This window comes from Strix aluco, chromosome 15 (genome assembly GCF_031877795.1).
Source record: "Strix aluco isolate bStrAlu1 chromosome 15, bStrAlu1.hap1, whole genome shotgun sequence".
NCBI lineage: Eukaryota > Metazoa > Chordata > Aves > Strigiformes > Strigidae > Strix > Strix aluco.
In genome coordinates, this window is record NC_133945.1 from 7,571,477 (window position 1) to 7,594,963 (window position 23,487).

Here is a 23,487-nt window from a genome sequence, read left to right on the forward strand (position 1 = left end):
TATTGCATGGCCCCGCAGACCCATAATTAATCCCTGACATGTTCAAGTGACAGCTCTCACCAGTAGTGTCATCCACGCAGAATAGTGAAGCACGTGTAAATATGTAAGTTCAGGCTGTGAGTCAGAGATTTTCCAGCCGTCGGAGCAGTGAGGTTCCAAGGGGGGTTTTTGGCAGGATGAAGGGGACAAATGGTATTTTGGGCCATTTTACAGGCAGATTGGGCAGGCCAGGAGAGGGAGGGGTGATACAGTCACCTGCTCATTCAGCTGGGAACAACAGCACCGCAACGCTGCCGTTCCCTTTTACGTGACCAACGTTTGCTACTATGAAAACTAAAGCAGTTTAGAGGTTGATCAAGCCTGGGAAGAAAGCCCCCACCATCTTCATCCTGAGCAGTCTGCAAATGTGAAACTTGACCAGACCCAGCTCAGCCACACTTGCTCTCCTTTCTTCTCCAAACCATTGGTTTTCAAATGTACCAAAAGGTCTGAAACCCACCGATGAGCCAGAACTCGGGGCTGCCAATCAGATCCGCATGGACAGAGTGCCCCAGGCAAGTCCTCACGCCCAGGTCGAGTCCTGTCTGCTTCAGTCCTGAGAGTTGCTGCTAATGCCAGTGATTCGTTTCCAAATTCTGCGTATTTGATCTTTTTATCTAGTTGTTCTATTACCGAAGATGAGCATGCTCAGTCAGGTTGGATCAACAAGTGTTGTATCACACAGGCAACACAACAGGCTGTGTACATTTTACATAAGTTTAATGGCGTTTAATATTCATTCACCAACAGTACAAAATGTCAGATCTCCTCTATTTAAGGGCCAGAAACATGTCACGCAGACAAGCATTGCTCAGAAATAGTTCTGCTGTGCAACAAACCTGAGTAACTGGAGCACAACCAATAATTTGTCCTGCCACACATCTGGGGAGAGAAAAGATGTGTGTCTTACTAGTTATTCCAGACCCTACAAAAATACATATAGCCATTTCATTTAACCCTATTTCTTTAAAATATGTGTAAGAGTTCCTCTGGATGGATCCCACTGCATGTTCAAGCTGCTTGGTTTTTTTTAATTATTTTCTCCTTAACCTTTAGCAGCCCATGCATCAGACTGGAAAGATACATGGGAAAGGATCTTTGTATTTCTTTACTGATTTAATTACAGGGGACTTCTGGAACAGCTCTTCTCTCCCTCCTTTTCTCTTCTGGACAGCTGAAATGCTGGTGCAGCTGTACACCCCCCACACAGCCATACACCTCCTGCACAGGCATACACCTCCCGCACAGCCGTACTCCGCCGGCACAGCCGTACTCAGCCAGCACAGCCATACTTGCCGGTGCAGCTGCACCCGATTTTGCCCCCTGGTGGAACCCCAGCAAAGATGAGGTGCTTGTGGTTGCCCTCTCAGCACAGTCAGCCAGGGAGACATTTTGCCAGGTATGATGGACCTTAGGGAATGGAAAAGGTGCAGGGAAACCAGGCAGCCGAGGAAATGGCACAAGGAACAAAACATACTTTGACTTTCCCACTCTGCCACAGCTCCAGCTGGTTGTTTAATTTCCATAACATATGAAGGCATAGTAGGTTTGAGATACCTCCAAAACATCAAATCACACTTTGTTAGCATGCACAGCCCTTTGCAGCCCACAGTCCTGTGACTATAGCTCTGAAAGGAGGGAAATTGCAGAGAAAAGAGCTGCCCTCTCCACACCAGCGCCCGCTCAGACCCTCGGGACCTCCACTTCCGAAGCAGACCTGGACTTTCGCCTGCTGGTCAGGCTGCCCAGGACCGACTCCTCGCTGAAGGCCCCTTCGAAGGTCGACAGGATGGACTGGCGAAACTTCTCCTTGAAATCCGGCCCCACAAATACGTACAGGATGGGGTTGATACAGCTGTTGAAGAAAGCAAGGCTGGAAACCAAGGGGATCCCTATGTAAAGGGCCATTTTCATCTCATGACTGGAGGAGTTTTTGGATATTTCCAGCAAGGAGAAGACGTGATAGGGGAAATAGCAGAGAAAAAATGAGACTGTGACAGCAATGATAATTCTGTATGGCTTCGCAGAGTTGGCTAACTGCCGCCTTTTCAGCTTGACAGCGACGATGCTGTAGCAGATGAGAATCACCGTGAAAGGGATGAGGAACCCGCACAAGAATCGCGTTATAATCATCGCTTTATGCCGCATCCTCCACAGCCTCCGCGTTGCCTCGGATGAGTAGTCATCGGACAGCGCAAAATTATTATAGCAGCTGGTGATGTTCCTGGAACCAACCACCGTGTCCCGAAAGACGAGGTACGGGGAGCTGAGGAGGAGAGCCAGGACCCAGGTCCCCAGTGCGATCCTGGCCGCCAGCTCCGGACTCCTGCGGTTGTGAGACCAGACGGGAAAGGCCACAGAAACGCAGCGGTCCATGCTGATGACTGTCAGGAGGAAGACGCTGGCAAACATGTTGAGGAAGGCGATGGTGCTGTTCAGCTTGCACAGGAGCTTCCCGAACGGCCAGTGGAAGCCCAGGGCGGTGTAGGCGATGCTGAGGGGCAGGAAAAAGGTAAAGATGAAGTCAGCAATGGCCAGGTTGAGGAACCAGATGGAGTTCACCGTCTTCTTCATCTTGAAGCCTGCGATCCAGATGACGAGGCCGTTCCCCGTCACCCCCAGCAAACAGGCAATGCTGTACACCACCATGGAGAGGACGTGCATGCTCTTCTGGAGGCCGGAGTAGAAGTCGTGGGCAGTGGAGTTCTCTGGCTGTACAGTTGGGGAACTGGCAGAGAAGGGTGAAGGGGAGGAAGAGACGCTCTCCATCACCAGCAAGCTGGAGTCCTGAAATCATAACAGCACACGCCACTATTACCTGCAGCTCCTACAACTCAGAGGAGGTGAAAATCTTTGCTAGCAACTGCACACAAAATGTATATACAAAGCCAGAATATCCACTTAATAGAACTTAATAACAACTGTCCTTCTCTATAGCATCTTCAAGGCTTCAGAACAGCAGATAAATATTTGTGAGGCACGAGGAATTTAAGCCATCTGAGCAAGATCCCAGTGAACCAGGACACAGGGAAGAGGACAGCCTGTGGATGTCTTGGGCTGATCTGATCCTGAACATCTCCCAGAATGGGTGGTACCACTGAGCAGGGGAGACATTTGAGCAGAAGCTCAGCCACCGCGAGGACAGCTCAGAGTCCCACTGCTACCAGTGGAAACCCAGGGATCCATCATGACAAAACCAATTACACATCTCACGGGAAGTCCCTAGGTCCCCACAAAGCTCGTCACCCACCCTGACCGCCAGCCTGCTGTCCCGAGAGACATTTTAAGCCAGGAAATTAATTATAATAATAATAAAGAAGATTTTTTGCTTGCAGCTGCTTCTGCAGCCCCGGGCACTGTGGGGCAGAGGGCTGGCATTGCTCAGGGCAGTGTTCCCCATGCAGCAGTGCCCTGCATGCGGCCACACGACCCTGACACCGCTCTGCGCGTCACAGAAACCGCCACAGCCAGAGAACCCGGCCCGGGTTTTGCTGCTGATGTCAGGCGCTGTCAGAACAAAACCAGCCTACAGCGGCAACCCGGCATCGGCCCACAGCAGAACCACCAGAACCCAGATCCCTCGGCTGTGACGAGTCCTCTTTGGATGACCAACAACAAATGAAGACAGCAAAAGCCATCTAGACTGATGAAGATTAAAAGACTGTTCCTGCTCCAAGTACCCTCCAGGGAGGTGCACTCTCATGGCAGAATGGTACTCACAGTGTACCCTGGTGTCAGCCCGTGAGCAAAAAACCACCCTCCCAACATGCCTGCGATTCCCCTTGCCCGCCCTGGCACCCCGCAGGACTCACCGTGGTGCCGCACTCCTTCGCCACTCTGCCCACGGCCGGTGGTTTTGCCTCTTGGCTGAGTCCCCTTCGAGACGCTGCTCCTCTCCACGGTGACTCAGTGCTGCCTTGTCCCGTTTTCCCGTGCCTTGGGATCACGAGGAATTTAGTAGGATCCCTCATTCCCTAAATCTTGTTCCTCAATTTGTGGTGCGTTGAGTTAACCCCTGACACCCCGGCAGGCGCAGGCTCCTTGGGGCCGGTTACCCAAGCCCATCCACTAACTTGAATTCGAAGCATGAGGAAAACTCAGCCCAAATCCTGCCTGTGCCGCTATTCCCCCCGCGGCAGCTTCCTTCCCCCCCGCGAGCTCCTGGACACCCCCCTGGGCATGGCAGGGTGGGCGCCAGGGCAGGCAGGGCTCCCCACAGCAGCGGTGCTGTGGCCCAGCATGCCCGCTCGCCTTTGAGGCCCGGCTTTGGCCAGCAGCCTGGGGTCTTGAGGGCGGCTGGAAGCGCTCCCGGCCCAGTGCGGGGTGGCGGGGGGCATCTGGTCCTCCGGTTCATGGGGGAGGCGGGAGGCACTGTGGGGTGCTGGGAGCCCCCTGGGGCTGGGGGTGAGGAACCCCCCCACCCCCCTGGCACGCATGGCAGGCAAGGGCTGGGGCTGTGGGGTGACGGCAGTGGGGTGACGGCAGAGGGGTGATGTCAGAGGGGTGATGGCAGAGGGGTGACGGCAAAAGGGCGCCAGCAGTGGGGTGACAGTAAAGGAGGGGTGATGTCAGAGGGATGACGGCAGAAGGGTGACGGCAGAGGAGGGGTGACAGAAGAGGGACGACAGCAGAGGAGTCGTCCCCCCCCCCCTGCCCCCAGCTCCGGTCAAGGACACCCGCGCCCCCACCGCCACGTGCTGGCAGCGCCGCCAGCCCCGCCTCGACGCGGGCCAATAGGACGCGGGGAGGGGAAAGAGCGCGGCGCTGATTGGTCGGAGCGTGTTTCCCCCCCACCCTCCATCCCCACCGCCGGCCTACCGGGGCGGAGCGAGGCGTTGATTGGTCGAGGTGCAGAGGGGGGCGTGTCCCAGCCGTCTATGCTAGGTGCGCGGGTTCCCGCGCGGTGGCGGAGCGGGACCGGGACCGGGCTTCGGTGCGGTGGGCGAGTAGGGGCCGTGCGGGGCCAGGACGGGGTGGGGAGGGGCTACTGCGGGGTGGGGGCCGGGCAGGCAGCGCTGCTTCCCCACCACCCGTGTCAGGGCACGGGAAGCGCATCAGCGAGAGCCTGTCAGGGATGCGGGAGGTGATGGAGCCGGGGTGCGGTGGGTGCACAGCCGGGTGGGGATGGAGCCTTCAGGGCTGGGGTTCGTCCCTACAGCAGGTGCATGGCCAGGGCCGGGCTGGTGTCCCGCCACGAGGGTGGAAACGGGGGGATGTCTCATCCTGCATGGGGAATGGCTGCAGTTCTGCACCCCCTCGAGCCTTCTGCAGGTTTGCCAGAAGCGCTGGGTGCGTCCTGCTCGAAGCCAGAGCACTGCACCCTGCCCTTTCCTTATCCCAGTCCTGCTTTTCTGACAGTGGGGATTCCCTCCCTGACAGTGAGGCCGCAGGCTCGGGCAGGAGGGTGGCCGGGTGTCCCTGCAGCACACAGCAGGCCCATGCTGAACAGACTTCAGTAGCCTGGCACAAGCAAACTAAATGTGATTGCTTAATAACCTGCTCACGGCCCTTCGCTGGCCTTGCAGGGTTAATGAGTAAAAAGATGCATTGTTTTCAGCCAAGGCAGAAGCTGGGCTGTCATGCTTGCCTGGGAGCTTGTGCTCTGCATTATAATGCTAGCAGCGGTCGCATCAAGGGGCTGGGGGGCTGCTGCCAGCCCTGGGCATCACGTGTGCCACCACAGAGTCAAGCTGAGGCAGAGCTGCTGCCTCTCCGGGCTCAGCTCCACAAGCTGCGCTTGCTTCAGTTAGGGTTTGGGGCAGGTTTGCCCTCACGGCCGTGCACAAGGGAAAGCAGCCGAGAGGTTTAAGCGTGCTGGGGAATGCAATGTGCATTAAAATTGACATCTGGGGGTGTGATCACTTAACTTCCCTTGAAGCTAAACAGCAGTTTTAATAAGACACCCTTCTGTCCAAGAGGGTGTTTGATAGCATTTCTTAGAAGCTCTAAGACTCACAGACTCACAGGGAGCAAGAGGGAAAGGCATTGCTCACAGTGCTGATATGCTTTGGTCCATGCTGTTGCATTTAAGGTAATGAATTAACTTGGTAAGAGATAAATCCCCTTGCATTCTAGCTGGTCCTCAGAGATTAGAGGGGCTAGGGGTGGCTGGATTTATCTCTTAATAGCTATGGCAGTTATGGCCGTGACTATAGGCCTGACACCAGATGCACAAACAGCCCATGTGCTGTAGGTCTGGCAGCATTCAAGAGCAGCAGTCAGGTTCCCAAACAGGACGGTTCATTCCTGTGCAACATCTACAGATTCTCTGAGATTGCCTACGATAAATGCACAGACTGCAGGTTGCCTTTATAACACTACACACAAAAACGATCGCAGTCACACACTTAATTCCTGGGTAATCACTCGGCGTAGCCGAGGGCACAAATCTTACCCAAAGGCATCCCTGCTGCGGGGGGGGTGAGGAGCACAAACCCGTCGATCTGTCCCTCCAATCTGGTGCCGGATTTTCGTCCCCCCAAGTTAGATACAAACTTGGGGTAGTATTTATCGAAGTGTGTATGTGTGAGTGGCTGGGACTGTGGTCAGGCCATTGTTTCTTGAGTAACCACACAGCACATTCCTCGGTGCAAGGTGCGCACAGTTGCTGTGGGAAAAGAGGAAGAACAGGAGATAAGGTCTGCAGAGTTGTGCAAAACATTCCTTGAGAAAAGCAGAAGAGCAGGAGATAAATCTGTCTAGTTGTGTCAAATATTCCTTGAGAAAAGTGAAAGAACGGGACTGCGCAGCCCTCACCTTGCTTTGCATTCCTCCTTGGTGCCATGGCAACGCTGGATCTCCACCCTGTCCTGTGTTTGTTCTGGGCACCATGTGTCAAGGAAATGGGCGTTTTGCAGGTTTTTTGCTGTTTTGCTTTTCCCACGCTTCCAACACATGCGCAGGTTGATCATGTCCCCAAGTGTCTGGCCAGGCACTGCAGAGCTGGGTGGGGGGAGCCCAGGCAGGGCAGTGATGGGAGCGTATCAGAAATTATCAAAGCACTATAATTAATGAACTGGTCTTAAATCAGTGGGGGAAGCCTGACAGTTGTCTGTGTTTTCCTCATTCAGTGGGCCCCAGCCTGTGGCTGGTCCCTCTGTGTTTCTGGGGAGGAGGTGGGTTGGGAGCAGCCGGACGCAGGGCGGAGGCCCCCAGCCCTGCCATCACCCCACAACCCCCCACCCCTCCTCTTCCAGGCGACCTTGGACCCAGCAGGAGGATGGCAAAGTCAACACAAGGCGAGCGGGGCCTCCCCAGCGCAGAGCTCTGGGCCTCCCATAACAAGATGGTGATGGAGCCACTCGAAAGCAACGACCCAGAGGTGAGAACCCCTCCCTGGCCCCTGCCCAGCAGCCGCTTCGTTCACCCCCCCAGGACAGCCGTGGGGCTGCTGACCTCCTCCAGTCAGGGATGTGGCAGGGAGACCGGTGGGAGCTGGTGGGATCCATCCATCCTCCGTGTCCTCTCTGCCTGCAGCGAGAGGGGGAGAGGGAGGGCATCCTTCAGCCATCTGCAGATAACATGGTCGTAACTTCGCATCTATTGCTCTGCTGGAAGCTCTAACGTCCACACCAGAGCAGCCAGCCCACCAGGCCACGTGGCAGCTGCCCTTGACTCCTGAGCCCAAATGACAGCTGAATTATCTGGCAGCTTTCTGGCAGGTAGAAACCCAAAATATGGCCTGTGACTGGACATATGAACAGTTTGAGATCAGCGGTACCAAGGAGGGATCTCATCTCCCTTCTCCAGCACCTTTCCAGGCCCCTCTCCATCACCCTGTTCCCCTCCAAGGGTGCATCCCCTATGGTGGAGCGTCCATGTCTCCGTGCAGAGCTGGCATGGGTGAAGCTGTTTCTCTCCCCTCCCAAAGGTGCACAGCATCATCAAGAAGGAGAAGCAGCGGCAGAAGCTGGGGCTGGAGTTAATCGCATCAGAGAACTTTGCGAGCCGAGCGGTCCTGGAGGCCCTGGGATCCTGCATGAACAATAAATACTCCGAGGGCTACCCAGGACAGAGGTACGGGGCTGGGGCCAAGTCCCACCCAACCCAAACCCTCGCAGGGAAGGGAGGGGAACCACCCACGCTGCCAAATCTCACCTCGAGAGGAAGTGATGTCCTGGTACCGGCAGCCGAGCTCCTCCAGGGATCCAATCCTCTCAGCATCTGTCCTTGGCCACGCATGGGACAATTTCAGCGGCGTCATGTCTCCTGTCTCGGTGGCAGCTGCAAACACGGCATCACCCCGGTTTCTCCCCAGCTTGGTCACAGGGACTGTTCTGAGTAATGAGTTTGGTTTTAACCCCTGCCCTGTCCTTTACCGACAGGTACTACGGCGGGACGGAGTTCGTAGACGAGCTGGAAAGGCTGTGCCAGAAGCGAGCGCTGCAGGCGTACCGGCTTGACCCCCAGAAGTGGGGTGTCAATGTCCAGCCCTACTCAGGTAATGGGGTGCTTGGGAGAGCCAGGCCGCCTGCACCGGCCTCTGCCCATCCCAGCACCTGTAACCAGCCCGGTGTGCTCCTGCTGCAGGCTCACCCGCAAACTTTGCGGTGTACACGGCCCTGGTGGAGCCCCATGGCAGGATCATGGGGCTGGACCTGCCTGACGGCGGCCACCTCACCCATGGGTTCATGACGGACAAGAAGAAGATCTCGGCCACCTCTCTTTTCTTCGAGTCCATGCCCTACAAGGTAACGAGAGCTGCTCCAGCCGGAGCCAGGACGCGGTTGTCATAAGTACTGGCATCAGGGTCTCAGCACTTTCTCCTGCAGGATGACACTGCAGCTGATCTTCACCCACACCAAGGTGGCTGAACCCTCCTCTTCCTCTCCCAGGTCAACCCCAAGACCGGTTACATTGACTACGACCAGCTGGAGGAGAACGCCCGTCTCTTCCACCCCAAGCTGATCATAGCAGGTAAGAATCAGACCCTTTCCAACCTCCCTGGTGACACACCCTGGGTGAAGGTGGCTCCCAGAGGCCTGTAGCACCCTGGTAAACCTGCGGGCACTGTTGCATTTAAGGTAATGAATTAACTTGGTAAGAGATAAATCCCCTTGCATTCTAGCTGGTCCTCAGAGATTAGAGGGGCTAGGGGTGGCTGGACTTATCTCTTAATAGCTATGGCAGTTATGGCCGTGACTATAGGCCTGACACCAGATGCACAAACAGCCCATGTGCTGTAGGTCTGGCAGCATTCAAGAGCAGCAGTCAGGTTCCCAAACAGGACGGTTTATTCCTGTGCAACATCTACAGATTCTCTGAGATTGCCTACGATAAATGCACAGACTGCAGGTTGCCTTTATAACACTACACACAAAAACGATCGCAGTCACACACTTAATTCCTGGGTAATCACTCGGCGTAGCCGAGGGCACAAATCTTACCCAAAGGCATCCCTGCTGCGGGGGGGGGTGAGGAGCACAAACCCGTCGATCTGTCCCTCCAATCTGGTGCCGGATTTTCGTCCCCCCAAGTTAGATACAAACTTGGGGTAGTATTTATCGAAGTGTGTATGTGTGAGTGGCTGGGACTGTGGTCAGGCCATTGTTTCTTGAGTAACCACACAGCACATTCCTCGGTGCAAGGTGCGCACAGTTGCTGTGGGAAAAGAGGAAGAACAGGAGATAAGGTCTGCAGAGTTGTGCAAAACATTCCTTGAGAAAAGCAGAAGAGCAGGAGATAAATCTGTCTAGTTGTGTCAAATATTCCTTGAGAGAAGTGAAAGAACGGGACCGCGCGGCCTTCACCTTGCTTTGCATTCCTCCTTGGTGCCATGGCAACAGAAATCACTGGATCTCCATCCTGTCCTGTGTTTGTTCTGGGCACCATGTATTAAGGAAAACATTTGGTTTTAGGTATTAAGGAAAAAAATTGCTGTTTTGCTTTTCCCACTCTTCCAACAAGGCACCCACAGATGCTGCTGTGCCAGGGGGACACCCCCAAACACATCCACGCTGGCAGGAGCTTGTGCGCTGTCCCCAGCGGGGCTGTCCCCATCGTAGGGCTGGACCTGGCTCTGCCCCAAGGTCCTCGGGCATCCGCTCCTGTCCCCTCCACATCTCATCTCCCTGCAGGCGTCAGCTGCTACTCCCGCAACCTGGACTACGCCCGCATGCGGCAGATCGCCGACGCCAACGGTGCCTATCTCATGGCCGACATGGCTCACATCAGCGGGCTGGTGGCTGCCGGCGTGGTGCCTTCCCCCTTCGACCACTGCGATGTTGTCTCCACCACCACCCACAAGACCTTGCGGGGCTGCAGGGCCGGCATGATCTTCTACCGCAAAGGTGCCTGAGCGGGTCGGGGAGCCGGGAGAAACCTTCCCCCTGCCAGGGCTGGGGGCTGCAAGTTAAAGCTCCGTCCTGCTCCAGCTGGGAAGGAGGGAGGGCAGGAAGCTCCAGGGCCTCCTGAGAGCATCTGGGGAGCTTCTCCGGGCTAACTGTGGCCCAGATTTGAAGAGAAACAACCACCATCTCTGCTCTGAGAGGCCAGAGGGGGAAATCAGCTCATGGGAGCAGGGAGGCTGAGCTGCCTCCTGGGTAACCCTGCCCTCTCCTCCCACAGGCACCCGCAGTGTGGACCCCAAAACGGGCAAGGAAACGCTCTACAACCTGGAGAGCCTCATCAACCAGGCGGTCTTCCCCGGGCTGCAGGGAGGCCCGCACAACCACGCCATCGCAGGTACGTGTCTCTGCCAGGCTGGCTGCCAGCTACGGGACGGCAAAGGGAGCCAGCAAAGATGTCCTGGCTGGGCTCTGGCCCCCAGCAGCGGTGCGGGGGGCTCCAGCTGCCCCGAGGGGCTCATAGCCTGGAGGTAGCCATCGTAGCCGCAGCAAGGAGCAGCCGGCTTGATCCAGCATTGCCCAGGGAGCAGCCTGGCTTTTCCCATCCTGCCTTTTAGCTCATGGCACTAGCCTGATGAGGGGAAGGGACTGTCTGTCAGCTCACTCAGCTTTCAGGGTGACTTCTGCTGGCAGTGCCACACATCCCCGGCCAGCTTTTGCAGTGGGAGCCCCCAAAAACTCCCCCCGGGTCTGCCTTCCTCCCCAGGTATCGCTGTGGCGCTGCGGCAGGCCATGACGCCTGAGTTCAAGGCCTACCAGCAGCAGGTGGTCACCAACTGCAAAGCGCTGTCAGCGGCGCTGATGGAGCTGGGCTACGACATCGTCACAGGTGAGGACGGGTCTCGGCGGCGGGACGGGGCTGATCCCTGTGTGTGGCCCAAGGTCTGAGCCAGGCCTCGAGGGCAGCATGTGTATGGATGTGATGGGGAGGGCTCTGCTGTCACAATTCCTCAGGATACCTGAAAAACTGCTTTGAGCAGTGCCCCTTCCTGATCACAGAATGGTTTGGGTTGGAAGGGACCTTAAAGACCATCTAAGTCCCACCCCCCTGCCACAGGCAGGGACACCTTCCACTAGCCCAGGTTGCCCAAAAGCCCCGTCCAACCTGGCCTTGAACCCTTCCAGGGAGGGGGCAGCCACAGCTTCTCTGGGCAACCTGTGCCAGGGCCTCACCACCCTCACAGGGAAGAATTTCTTCCTTAGATCTGATCTCAATCTCCCCTCTTTCAGTTTAAGACTGTTCCCTCCCATCCTATCCCTACAACCCTTTCCTGTAGCCCCTTTCAGTCCTGGGAGGCTGCTCTAAGGTCTCTCCAGAGCCTTCTCTTCTCCAGCTGAACCCCCCCAACTCTCTCAGCCTGTCCTCACAGGGGAGCTGCTCCAGCCCCCTGATCTTCTTTCCCAAGGGCAGGCCTGCTTCTGCCCCCAAAACCAGGGGCAGGCCTTGGTGCAATCCCAAGCCTTTTTCACTGAAGTTTCACATGGGAGCAGCGATTACCCCAATCCCACACACAAATTCCCCCCAACCCCCCTCTCTTCACAGGGGGCTCCGACAACCACCTCATCCTCCTGGACCTGCGCAGCAGGGGCACGGACGGCGGCCGGGCTGAGCGGGTGCTGGAGATCTGCTCCATCGCCTGCAACAAGAACACGTGCCCCGGTGAGGAATCCCACGAGCTCTGCTGCGTCCAGCCCTGCACGCCGGGGCTCTCCCATAGCCTGCGCAGAGCTTCCTGCAGGGCTCCCAGTCCCCCCCGAGGAATTAGGAACCACACAGAGTTTCGGGGACTTGGTTTTGGTGACGTGTGACTTGTTCTGGTGCAGGTGACATCAGCGCCCTGCGCCCCAGCGGCCTGCGGTTCGGAACGCCGGCTCTCACCTCCCGCGGCTTCCGAGAGGACAATTTCCGTGTGGTGGCTCAGTACATCCACAGAGGTGAGGCCCGGGGGGTGCGTGCGGGGCCGCAGGGGGCCAGGGCGGCTCCTCCAGGCAAGGGGGCACAAACTGGGCGGCTCCCTCAGTAGCTGGTGAGAGCGAGGAGTAACCCTCCCACCTGCACATCTGGATGTGGGAGAGAACATCTGGTCACAGCCAGGACCGGCCAAACCCTCCCCACTGAAAGCCTGGATTAAAACTCTTACCTTTTCCCAGTCTAGTTCCAGTTGTCCCACACCAGGGCAGCAGGTCCCTCGCCGCCCCGTTCCCACCCTGCCGCGTGGCTCAGGGAGCAGGCACAGGTTGGGGTGCTGCAGCAGCAGGGGCTGACCCACGCGTCCCCCCCTGCCCTGTCCTGGCAGGGATCGAGCTGACGCTGCGCGTGCAGAAGGACATGAGCCCCAAGGCCACGCTGAAGGAATTCAAGGAGAAACTGGATGAGGAGAAATACCGGGGGGAGCTGAAGGCCCTGAAGGAAGAGGTGGAGGCCTTTGCCGCAGCCTTCCCGCTCCCGGGGCTGCCTGTCCTGTAAGGGGAAACGCCCGGGATGGTGCGACGCTCACCAACACCTCAGTGCCTTCTCCCAGCAGCGGCTCCTTCTTCAGCTCTTACTCACCTCTCCCCTCCTGTTTGAGGCACAGGACACCCCCTAAGCACAGCCGCCCCGTGGGGGGAACCGGCCCTTTCACCGTTAAACGTTACAGGTGAACCCTCAGCCCCAGGGCTGGGTCCGATCCTGCACTTGCTGGCAGCAGGAATGGCAGCCGAGGTTTAGGCAGGCTTAGGCAGGCCTGCCTGTGCTCCCCCAGACAGGAGGGACAGGGGGGTCCTGCCTCGGTGGGAGCCACCCCTCTGCAGGCTTTGCCAAAGCCCAGCCTTGCCCCCCGCGCCCTCCTGGGCTCGCCGTCCCGTCCCAGCCAGCATCTCCAGTAATTTCTCAGACCTCTGAGCACAAAGCTTAGGTAGAACCATTTTTTAATAAGCACGGTAAAATTAAGAATTTAACCACAATGTATGACAAGAATTATAAGCTTTAAAAAATACAACCAATTTTTTTTTTTGTATTTCAAAAATATCTGAACCCAAATAAATAATTTTTTTTTTTTAAAAGTACATTTCTCAGACTAGTCATTTGGTGTTAACATCTGTTAAACTCTTGTGCAGTAACACCTACAGCACGACACTAAGACATGCTTCTTGGATTTCTCCCGGTCACACTCGCTCTAACTACCGACGCAAGCATTCGGCACGCACGGGCACGCACACGGAACTCGACATGCAGTAATAGGATACAGTGCTTTAAAATAAGGGGAGAATTCATCACAGCCTCCTGGCAGCCCAGCCCCAGCCCTGCGCCGGCGGCCAGCAGGACCGGGTACCCTGTGTTTCAGTGACAACGCGCCTCGGGGAGCAGCGTGCGGTGGGTTTGTGACCCCTCCGATCTGAGGGTACGGTCCGTTGCGCAGCGCAAGGCAGCTCGTTAAATTTCTCATTGTGCCTTATTACCAGGAGCCTTTTCAAAGCGTTGTTACAAGCCCCGGGTCCTGCCCAGCTCTCTGAGACGCTGAATCCGCAGTGTGGGCAGTCACCCACCATCAGACCGGGGGGCTCAGGGCCCCCCCACTTCCCCTAAAACCCCAAAACTGGCCTGGGGGTTACAGAGCCATCAGCTCTCACCCCTCACGCGCCTCTCCCACCCCTTACAAAATGGTGAATATTGCTAGAGTATAGGCGGTACCTCCCTAATCAAGGCAAGGCAGCTTTGGAGCTGCTTAGAAGTGATTGCTACTGGATGAAAGAAAATCCGAGCACTATTCTCTGAGAAATGAAAGCTGTGGCAGGTTATTATCACCCGCTCCTATGGCTGACCCTCCTCGGGGTGGGATCTGAAAGCCGCCGGCTAGCGTCGAGTTGGCAGTCGGAGTCGTTAACGCAGGAAAGCGGAGGGGTAAGAAAAAGGAGCCCTGCGCTCCCGGCCAGGGGAGAGTTTTGCTCTGATGAATTCTCAGTCAAGCTTAAAACCTCCCCTCCCTGACAGGAGGGAGCCGTGCAGGAGGCGGGGGCATGCTGGCAGCGCTCACGGAAGCGGGCGAGGGCCACGCGTGGCCCCGCTGGCCGAGGGCCGGCGAGTATTGCACGGGGGCCGCGAGGAACCGGCCCCGCTCGTGGCGGAAGGATGGTTGGACGGCAGCGCGCGGCGCTCGGGCGGTGCGGGGCAAACCGGCAAACACACACGCTGAGATTCGTTGCAGCTGTTGGTGGGGGGAACTCGTGGTAAGTCTGCTAATAGCGGGAACTTGTGAGGTAACACAGTGAAGATGAGGAGAAAGTCTTAAAGTGCCGATATAGGGATCATTACTGTACAGGATCAGAAGGTCAGACGGAGAAATTACTGAGCAAAGAGGAATTCAGCTTCCGAACCTCCAGCTGCGCTCGGACTCCCCCTGATTTCTGCCACCGACACGGGCAGGTTGGGCTCCGGCTGCGCTGAGGTGCCCCAGCGTGGTGTAACTCCTCCTCTCCTGGAGCCTGAGCTCAGGGGTCACCCAGCCATGAGCCGTGAGCACTCCAGGGTGTTTCCCCACAGCTCCTGCTTAAGAGCCCAGTTGCAGATAGCGCAGAGCTCCCGGTTTTGAAACGGGGCAATGTCCCAGCAAGCCCCTGGGGCCTCCTTGCAAGTCCGAGCTGCTCTGTGGCAGAGAGATGAAGCAGGTCAGATGGGCGGTAGTGCAAGTATTGCTGATACTACAGGTTTGATAGAGAGAAATGAGTTATTTATCCATTTCTGAGTGCAGCTGAACACCGCAGGTCGAGACCACCGTGACTAAGAGATCAGCCAACACTAATCATCGATCCTGCTCCACGCCGGCAGCCTGGAGGAAGATGTGAGTCAGCTGGAAAAAAGTTCATCCCTCCCTCCTCAAACCCAAATAGCATCAGGTCGTGTTTCAGCCGGAAACAAGCTGCGGTGCTGAGCACTTCTCCAGAGGGAGCTTGTGTCTGCCCAGTGTCACCTGCGTTAGTCATGGACTGAGCTGCCTCTTCCCCCGGGGAATCTTGCGTCAGCTTTAGCGTGGAAGCCGTTCGGGTGCACACGAATCGACGAGGGGACACCTCAAGTCACTCCAGAAAACAGGCGCTTTCGACGGACACAGAAATCTTTCGCCATCAGAGCCAGTTCACACGCAACAGGAGGACAGAGTTAGGAAAGGAAAAGGCCTTTACCCAGGCTGTAAAGGCATGCAGCCCCACGCACGGGCACACCGCTCGCCTTCAGCACGGGCGACGCCACACCGCTTCCCAACCGCCACCTAAAAACACCATCCCAAGCAACCCCTGGCACTGGAAATCCCTCTGGAGAGCACCACGGGTGCGGCTGAGCTGGCCTCACTGTGAACCACCAGAAAAACACCACTAACACTTTAAACCAGCCTCTCTGCCCTGTTGATTTGTACCTTCCATGCTACCCAGGGAGCCCTTTCCAGGGGAGAGGTGGCAGCGGTACGGAAGCGCAGGCGCTGGACGACAGCCTCCCCGTGGAGCCTCCCCGCCTTCGGGACAGAGGTTGCGGAGCAGCACAAGTTTCAGTGGGGTCTAACTCATGCTGACGAAGCCCAGTCCCTACACAGAAACTTCCTGGGGCACAGAAGGAACATGGTGCTCATCCGCAGCACGGCCTCACAACAGCACAATAAACAGAGGTTTAAAAAAAAAAACCCAACAAAATAAAATAAATCAACACAACAGCTGATCTTGTACGATCGCAGCTGTTCTGACTCCATCATGAGAAGAGTACTAAAAACAAATAAACCCAAGGCCATCTTTCCTATCAAGGCTTTTCTTGCTTAAAAGTACCATGGGGGCTGTTACCACCATGTGGCACTGGACAGAGCAAACAGCAGCCCGGGACCGGTGGCCGAGGAGCAGCATCTCCTACGAGACTCCAGAGAGAAACGCTGTGCCCAGGCACAAGGCTTTCGGCACTGACAGGAACAATCTGGGAGTGTCACCACGCCGGTGGCACAACCTTTATGGCACAGGCAGTGGCACAAAAGCTCTGAAAGGAACGTCCTCAGCGTCCGGGCTCAGAGAGCGGCAGTTCTGCCTCATCCAGAGCTACCCAGGAGCTCCCCAGGAGAGGTAGTCGAGACATGACGAAGGCTCAGCCAGAAGCAGCATGCAGCGACGCTGACCCTGCTTTACCGCAAAGCACAAAAGTCAACTCCCCAACAAAAAAAGAAAAAAAAACCCCAACCAAACTATTTCAGATACAACAAATCCAGTACATTCATCCCCAATCTCTCCTGAGCACTCTAGAGTCCACTCTAACAGCTGCTGTCTCACAGTGTGGCTTCAGCTGAATTGCACTGTTTCCCCACCACAAAAAGCACCTAAAAATGAGAGCACTCCCCCCCCCCAACTCTGTTCAGTTCCCCTCTCTCCTTTAAAAGGCCGCCCCCGAGCTCAGACGCTTTGAGGATTCCCAGTCTCCCTCCCGTCCTTCTCGGAGGTCACCTGGCAAATCGGATGTGACAAATTAACAAGGCACAGTGCTCTACATTCACAGCAGCGGGCGCCTCGGTGCTCGCCGGCGTTAAGGAGTCCTTCCACATTCCAGATTTTAACAACGCTGAGAGAAACGAGCAAACGCTTTCTGGAGAGAAACACGTGAGCCTCCAGCGTGCTCCCGCCTGCCCAGGGACAACCTGTCCTGGGAAGCGCCAGGAAACTCGGAAAAATGCAGGAAGGGACACACCATCCGCTACCGCTGCACACAGACGGGTAACTGCAAGCTGCCACCCTGCCAGGGAGCTTCCGAGCTACACTCACATGAGACACAAGTGGATTAAAAATCTTTACGTGGCCTTTACATCTCCCCTCTGGTCTCCGCCCTGGCTCCACAGGAGGGACCAACAGCATTTAGGGCTCTGGCAGAAGCGTGCGGAATGCTGCGTTATTTTTGGGGGCTGCACACTAGTAAATATTTATCCCCAAGGCAGCCCACCTCTCTCTCCACACCAGAATCCCCCTGGGATGCTGCCACGATACGTTTGCAAAGTTAACAGTGCCCCTTCTAACACTTTAAAACAGAGCGCCTGGTGTTTTATGTGATGGAACATCTACGTTCTTGGCTAGAGGGAACCACACAGAAATCCGGTCCCTCGGACACAGATTTCTGCGGAGCAGAGACACGTGCAAACACATCAGCTTCTTCGCCCCTTCCTGACGTATGAGAGCTACTGCAGACAGCGTCAATGTCAAGCACGGATGAGCTTTGTCAGACTTGGAGGACACGGGCAGACAGCCCGCGCAAGGCTAGATTTTGTACAAAAAGCTGGGAACATAGTCAAATCTGAGCAAGGGGTTCACCCCCTGGCCGGGTTCCTGAATGTACTGCATCTTCAGCAGCTCAGCTAAATGCTGTACAATTTTGATATCTTCGTTGGCAAGGCCCAGCTGAAGCTTCAGGAAGTTCATCCTGCGATTCACCACGGATTCCTCTGGTTCCCTTTCGCTGATGGGAAGGTGCAAATGATGGCAGAAGGTGAAGAGGAAGGCTTTTGAACACAGCTGGGTGAGGATACTTTGGACGTGCATATAGTAGGTGCTTCCTCGTTTGATCTGCGTGCGGTGGTCTGCCAGCCGCGACACCAAGGTGCCTTTGTAAAGCGGGCAGCGGAGAGTCTTACTGTCGGCGTCCAGAATGCTGACGTACCGGCTGTAGCGGCTCAGGGCGTGCAGCATGTTCACCCCGGCAGGTGACACCATCCTGAAACAGCAAGGGGAGAGGTCACAGCCAGAGGGAACCAGACAGTTAAGCAGCAGCCTGTGTCCGTGCCCCTGTATCGCGCGTGCTTTCCCTCTAGCTCACGAGCTGGTGCGAGAGCCTCTGCGGGCAAATAAAGTCTAGCATGGGAGAGAATGGCCAAATAGTCACAGAATCATCTCGGTTGGAAAAGACCTTGAAGCTCCTCCAGTCCAACCATGAACCTCACCCTGACCATTCCCAACTCCACCAGATCCCTCAGCGCTGGGTCAACCCGACTCTTCAACCCCTCCAGGGATGGGGACTCCCCCCCTGCCCTGGGCAGCCCATTCCAACGCCCAACAGCCCCTTCTGCAAAGAAATCCTTCCTAAGAGCCAGTCTGACCCTGCCCTGGCGCAGCTTGAGGCCATTCCCTCTTGTCCTGGCGCTTGTTCCTTGGTTCAAGAGACTCATCCCCCCCTCTCTGCACCCTCCTTTCAGGGAGTTGCAGAGGGCCATGAGGTCTCCCCTCAGCCTCCTCTTCTCCAGACTAAACCCCCCCAGTTCCCTCAGCCGCTCCCCATCAGACCTGTGCTCCAGACCCTGCACCAGCTCCGTTGCCCTTCTCTGGCCACGCTCGAGTCATTCAATGGCCTTTTTGGAGTGAGGGGCCCAAAACTGAACCCAGTCATCGAGGTGCGGCCTCACCAGTGCCGAGTCCGGGGGTAGGATCCCTTCCCTGTCCCTCCAGCCTGCCAGATCTCAAGGAAACATCAATTCCTGGGATCCCCCACGTGCACTGATCCGCACCATGTGCACGCTGCTTCACAAACCACGTGCTTTGGGGCAGCTTCCTCCCTTGGCCCCACGGAAAGGGAGCGATAGGACATCTCTGGTGAACGGAAGCAAATCTTGCAGCAGCTGGTAGCTTCTGGATGTGACCACAAAGACCCAGAAACCCAAAGCAGCCCCCCCTTGCCAAGAGCTCCACTCTCCCCTCATAGCGCTATTTTGGGAGGGGGCTGCTCTGAGGTGGTCAAAGCCCTCAGCGGAGCAAAACCTTCTGCCCTTCCTTTGAAAAGGGAAGCATCCTTAAACCAGAATATTCCCTGGCTGAGCCTGGGCCTTTTTCACTCAGGTGCAAACGCACAGCACGTTCACAACATACCACAAAAAGCCTAAATTAATGTTATTTCAACGCAAATTACAAGCCTACGCAAACTCTACCTTCTGCTCCTCAATTTTGCGGGGTTAAAATCGCTCGGTTGAGATACAGCTCCCAGCCTCAAACCAGAGCCCCAGCTGCCGGTGCAAGGGCTGCCCCTGTGCCCAGGCAGCGTCTGGCCTGAGGAGATGCAGCACCCTCACCAGAAAAATTAATTTAGCCTCCAAATTCCTTCCCAAAGCCCTTGTACAAATGGTTCACTGACAGCACCCACGTTAAACTCAACACTTAATTAACATTCCGCGGAGGAGAGTTTAAATGACTGACACATGTTACAAGCAGTTCTTAAAAAAAAAAACAACCAACTTTTGTTTATAAAAATTGCATCTAACCACAAACATTGAGCAACGAGTAAACACTCAGGGCTTTTAAAAACCTCACCGACAGACAGAGAAGTTTGGGAGCAGCTGTTGGCAGAGCTGTCACCCTGCCTCCTGAGCACAGAAATGAGGGTAAACTCACGGCTTAGGATAATTTCATCATCGCAACCCGCAGCAATGCAATACTCAGCAGCTCAGGAAGCACGTTTCTATATTTTGATCTTCACGCTGCTCCAAAACACTCTTTCAGGAGCTATTCCAGCGCAGCTCTGAGCATTGGGCTGCCACTCTGACTCATGTTTTCCGTGTTGGTGACAGCAACGGCCATTCCCTGTCATACCTGCACCCCAAGCACCAAACACATCCTGGTAGCACACAAAGAAAATCCTTTTCATAACAGCAACAAAGGCAGGGCCAAAATTTTCAGAGCTGAGCAACTGCTATTTGTTAATATAAACTGTGAAGCCATGTTTCAGGATTGGGGGTTGGGGAAGAGGTGCTTGCTTTCGCGATGGTCCTCACCCCGAGCAGGTTTCCTCTGCATCTGAACTGCAATCCCAACACCGCAGCCTGCTGAGCTCCACAGACTTTTTTTCCCCCGCACTAAGGCTTGTTATAAATAAGGCCCTGTCCATCTGCAGTCCCTCAAAAAGAGCACAGCAGCTCCGCAGCCTCCACGCCGCTGCCCTTCCCCACAACACCTGGCCAGCACACCCTCGCCAACACATCTCATCACCAGCGCATTGTCTCTTTGTTAGGGTCCACGAGGAAACACCCTCCCCGTATCAAAGTATCCATTTCAAAAACAAAATTCTAGTTAGAAGTGTCAGAAGAGTTTTGGCAGGAGACAGGGAAAGCAGGGACTCCAGGAGCACTCTGTTATCAGACCAGAAAACCAGCAGGACTAGTGTCTTTGTTTTGTGCTTTGCCAGGTGAAGACCTAAACCAGAGGGAAACTTCCTGGCCAAATAACTAGTATGAGCCAGGCAGCAAGCGCCCAGCAGATGTTTTAAATATTAACTCTCAAGTGAGGCTGGATATAAAAAAACAAATTTACCCCCCTTCAAAATATATCCCATAAGCAGAAATTCATGGCAGCTGTGTAGCTAATTAGACAGAGACCTCCCCTGTGCACCCATTCCCCTCAGAAATTCCTGCCTAGGAGATCAAGTTTTTATCATACACCTCGACACCGATAAAGCAAACAGATCCTTGATTTACCTCTGGAGACCGATCAGCTTCCACTTCTGGAAATCCACAACGTGCAGAGGGGAAGTGACCCAGTGCTTCACAGGCTTGGCGTAAATGCCACAGTTTGGCACAAAGATGGAGAGCGCCGTCACGAGCTTCTTGACTATTGCTTCCTCTTCCCCCAGCACGATCAGGGTCCTCCCGCTGAGCAGGGAGTAGATGGCGGGGTGAGCGAAGGGGTACTGCCTGATGAACCGCAGCGCGTTCTGACCGGCCTTTTTTTTGTGCCTTTCGCTCTCCTGACAGGCGGGGTGAGCAGGAGAAGGGGTCCTGTCAGAGCACGTGGAGGCGGCACTGCTGATATAGCTCGTGGAGTCCGAGCACTCATCCAGGCTGCTCTTACTGACCTCCCTGCTGCCTGTCAGGTAGCGTGAGTCAAGCTCGTAAGGGAGGAGCCCCCCCGAGATGCCGTCGCGGGAGGGGAAGCCCCCGAAGCTCCCACGCAGCCCCTGCTCGGCCTGCCGGTACGGCTGTGGGGGGATCCTGACCACCCCGTCCTCGTCGCAGGGCTTCTGTCCCAGGTCAGGCAGAGGCTCGAGGAAGTTGGGACTCTCCTTCCCAATACAACAGGCAGAATCAACCTGCACCAAGTTTTCCTGTTTTGAAATGTCTCCCTGCTCGTCGGCGTTGTCCAGGTTTAGTTTGGAGGCGAAATGAAGGCCTCCCTCTTCATCATCCACGTAAGGTTCCTCGTTAATGGCACTTGGGTAGCTCGCTTTGAAATCTTCTGGGATGAGCGACTCGGAGGGACACGTGCTGAGAACCTCGATGCTGTCCTCGCTGACGGTCCGCCGGCTGCCCACCTTGCTCCTGACCACCTGGGGACTGGGGCTGATGGGCAGACTGGCCTGGCTCTCTGATTTTGTCAAGCCAGATGCAGATTTCTCCGTTCCAAGAACCTCGATGCTCTCACCACTACTGATGCTGCCTTTAATATCTGCATCAAGATAGTCCAGGTTCTCCTGGTGTTCGAATGTGACGGACTCGGTCATTTTGGGTTCTTGGGAGTCCTCGATTTCCTGCTCCATCTTGATGGGCACGCACTCCACGCTGGACTTGTAGGATCCCAGGCTGATGATCACTTTAGGAGCGGGGAACTCTTCCAAACACTTCCTATCGATGGCATCTTGGCTGAGCCCCTGGCAGCCTCTGTACTGTTTTTCAGGTGGTTTTTCATCCAGAAAAGATGCATCCTCAAAGAGGAAGTTAGTTACGCTTTGTTGCTTTAAGAGCGCCCTGCTGATCTGGTCTGTCAGGAGGTAGCACATGTCACCTCTGAAAGTCCTCTCGATCTGTTGCAACTGGTCAAGGGTTTGGGTGAAAAAATAAATATCGCAGAGTTCCTCCAGCGTCTTCAGCTTCTTGTCAAAGCATTTGGCAGACTTCGCTTTGATGAGCTTGGGGGTATAGGACGGCACATGAGCATAAAGGTGCGTTTCACCGGGCTCAGCAAGGTCGGAGGTAGTCAGGTCCTGATCACAGGCTGCGTTGGCCTGATCCAGCGCACGCTCCGGCTCATAGGGGTGGAAGTCAGACTCCTTCAACTTCCTGTAGGGATACGACCGGATTTGTTTCAGCAGATCTTGGTGCTCGATGATAGACTTTTCCACGCTGGCCAGCTCGTTAGCCTTCTCGATGGCTTGGGTTGTGTAGTACCCTTTGTCATTGGCTTTCTTCTGTATCTCAGTTTCGTTGTGCAGGACAGTCCGGGTGTAGTCGAGATCTTTCAGTTTCTTTTCCAGTTCGTTAGCAAAAGCTTTTCTGTTCCCTGTCTTTAGGCATTCGGAGGCTTTGGAGAACTCAGCGGAGAGTTCCTGAAACTGCTGCATGATTTTGTGCTCATCAGCAGAGATATAGGCCATGCAGAAGGGCCTCACAAAACCCCTGGCTTCGAGGTCGTACAGAGTCAAGTGGTGGACGTACGCGAAGGCCCCTTCCTTTGAGTCCCCCAGCACCACTTTGGAGTCCTCCACAAAGTTCAGCTTCGGGTAGGCAGAGCCAGGAGGGTGCCCCACGAAGGAAGCCTGGTAATCCACTGACATGATCCGGAGGGAAAAATAATTGAGATCAAAAGTGCCCGACACTTTGGTGTCATCGGGGATGGTCAGGAGGGGCTGGGGCCCCACTTGCTCCGAGAACTCGGAGATAAGGATGAAGTCCCGGGTGAACTTGGAGCTGGCGACCTTGGCCCAGGGGTTGGCGCCGTGGCTGGCGAAGGGGAAGAGCGGCACCGAGTACTCCTCGGGCAGAGGCGGCTCGCTGTACAGCTCATCCTCCAGCTCCTCCTCTCTGGTGAAGGCCACCACGTCAGGGGCGCTGATCATATTTCCCTCAGGAGGGGACCGACATGGAGCAGCGAGGCCCCTCCGGTCCCCCCCGCCACCGCCGGGCCCTGCGGGAGGCCCCGCCGCAGCCCCGGCCCCGTCCCGCCCGCAGCCGGGCCCCCGCCGCAGCCCCTTCTTCCCGCCGCCGCTGCCTCACGCCTCCGCCATGGCCGAGAGCCGCCGGCCCCGCTGCCTCACCGGGCCCCGCTCGGCCGCTTCCCCTCACGGGCGTCGCAGCCCCGCAGCCATCTTGGGGTCACATGACGCCGCGACCTCTCACCCCGCCACCCAGCGCAGTCG

General features: G+C 56.0%; 3 protein-coding genes across 4 annotated transcripts; 1 reads left to right on the forward strand and 2 right to left on the reverse strand.

The window, feature by feature from the left end:
* Nucleotides 1-742: 742 nt before the first annotated feature.
* On the reverse strand, nt 743-4,664 carry LOC141930210 (chemerin-like receptor 1). Its single transcript, XM_074840753.1, has 3 exons — nt 4,291-4,664; nt 3,852-3,975; nt 743-2,826 (listed from the first exon to the last, which is right to left on the reverse strand). The coding sequence occupies exons 1-3, from the start codon at nt 4,473-4,475 to the stop codon at nt 1,723-1,725; spliced, it is 1,413 nt and encodes a 470-aa protein (XP_074696854.1). The 5' UTR covers nt 4,476-4,664; the 3' UTR covers nt 743-1,722.
* A 258-nt stretch (nt 4,665-4,922) lies between these two features.
* On the forward strand, nt 4,923-13,433 carry SHMT1 (serine hydroxymethyltransferase 1). Of its 2 annotated transcripts, none has more exons than XM_074840751.1 (12): nt 4,923-4,972; nt 7,236-7,360; nt 7,910-8,055; nt 8,364-8,479; nt 8,569-8,729; nt 8,874-8,955; nt 10,116-10,328; nt 10,606-10,722; nt 11,092-11,214; nt 11,929-12,045; nt 12,210-12,320; nt 12,683-13,433. In XM_074840751.1, exons 2-12 carry the CDS (start codon nt 7,259-7,261, stop codon nt 12,850-12,852), a joined length of 1,458 nt encoding a protein of 485 aa, XP_074696852.1. In that variant the 5' UTR covers nt 4,923-4,972; nt 7,236-7,258; the 3' UTR covers nt 12,853-13,433. The 2 variants fall into 2 exon arrangements, with proteins under 2 accessions (XP_074696852.1, XP_074696853.1); XM_074840752.1 differs by lacking the exon at nt 4,923-4,972 and adding an exon at nt 5,663-6,070.
* Nucleotides 13,279-23,431, reverse strand: SMCR8 (SMCR8-C9orf72 complex subunit). The gene is made up of 2 exons (XM_074840750.1): nt 20,834-23,431; nt 13,279-18,090 (listed from the first exon to the last, which is right to left on the reverse strand). The coding sequence occupies exons 1-2, from the start codon at nt 23,185-23,187 to the stop codon at nt 17,637-17,639; spliced, it is 2,808 nt and encodes a 935-aa protein (XP_074696851.1). The 5' UTR covers nt 23,188-23,431; the 3' UTR covers nt 13,279-17,636.
* Nucleotides 23,432-23,487: the final 56 nt, after the last annotated feature.

Excerpts from the sequence above, each read along its gene's own strand:
- LOC141930210 (XM_074840753.1), bottom strand. The coding sequence starts at position 4,475 with ATGCGTGCCAGGGGGGTGGGGGGGTTCCTCACCCCCAGCCCCAGGGGG. Across the intron at positions 3,976-4,290 it reads GCCAAAGCCGGGCCTCAAAG|GCACGGGAAAACGGGACAAG; the intron begins GCGAGCGGGCAT and ends CGTGATCCCAAG. Across the intron at positions 2,827-3,851 it reads CGAAGGAGTGCGGCACCACG|GACTCCAGCTTGCTGGTGAT; the intron begins GTGAGTCCTGCG and ends TTATGATTTCAG.
- SHMT1 (XM_074840751.1), top strand. The coding sequence starts at position 7,259 with ATGGCAAAGTCAACACAAGGCGAGCGGGGCCTCCCCAGCGCAGAGCTC. Across the intron at positions 8,480-8,568 it reads CAATGTCCAGCCCTACTCAG|GCTCACCCGCAAACTTTGCG; the intron begins GTAATGGGGTGC and ends CTCCTGCTGCAG. Across the intron at positions 8,730-8,873 it reads TCGAGTCCATGCCCTACAAG|GTCAACCCCAAGACCGGTTA; the intron begins GTAACGAGAGCT and ends TTCCTCTCCCAG.
- SMCR8 (XM_074840750.1), bottom strand. The coding sequence starts at position 23,187 with ATGATCAGCGCCCCTGACGTGGTGGCCTTCACCAGAGAGGAGGAGCTG. Across the intron at positions 18,091-20,833 it reads AAGCTGATCGGTCTCCAGAG|GATGGTGTCACCTGCCGGGG; the intron begins GTAAATCAAGGA and ends TTGCTGTTTCAG.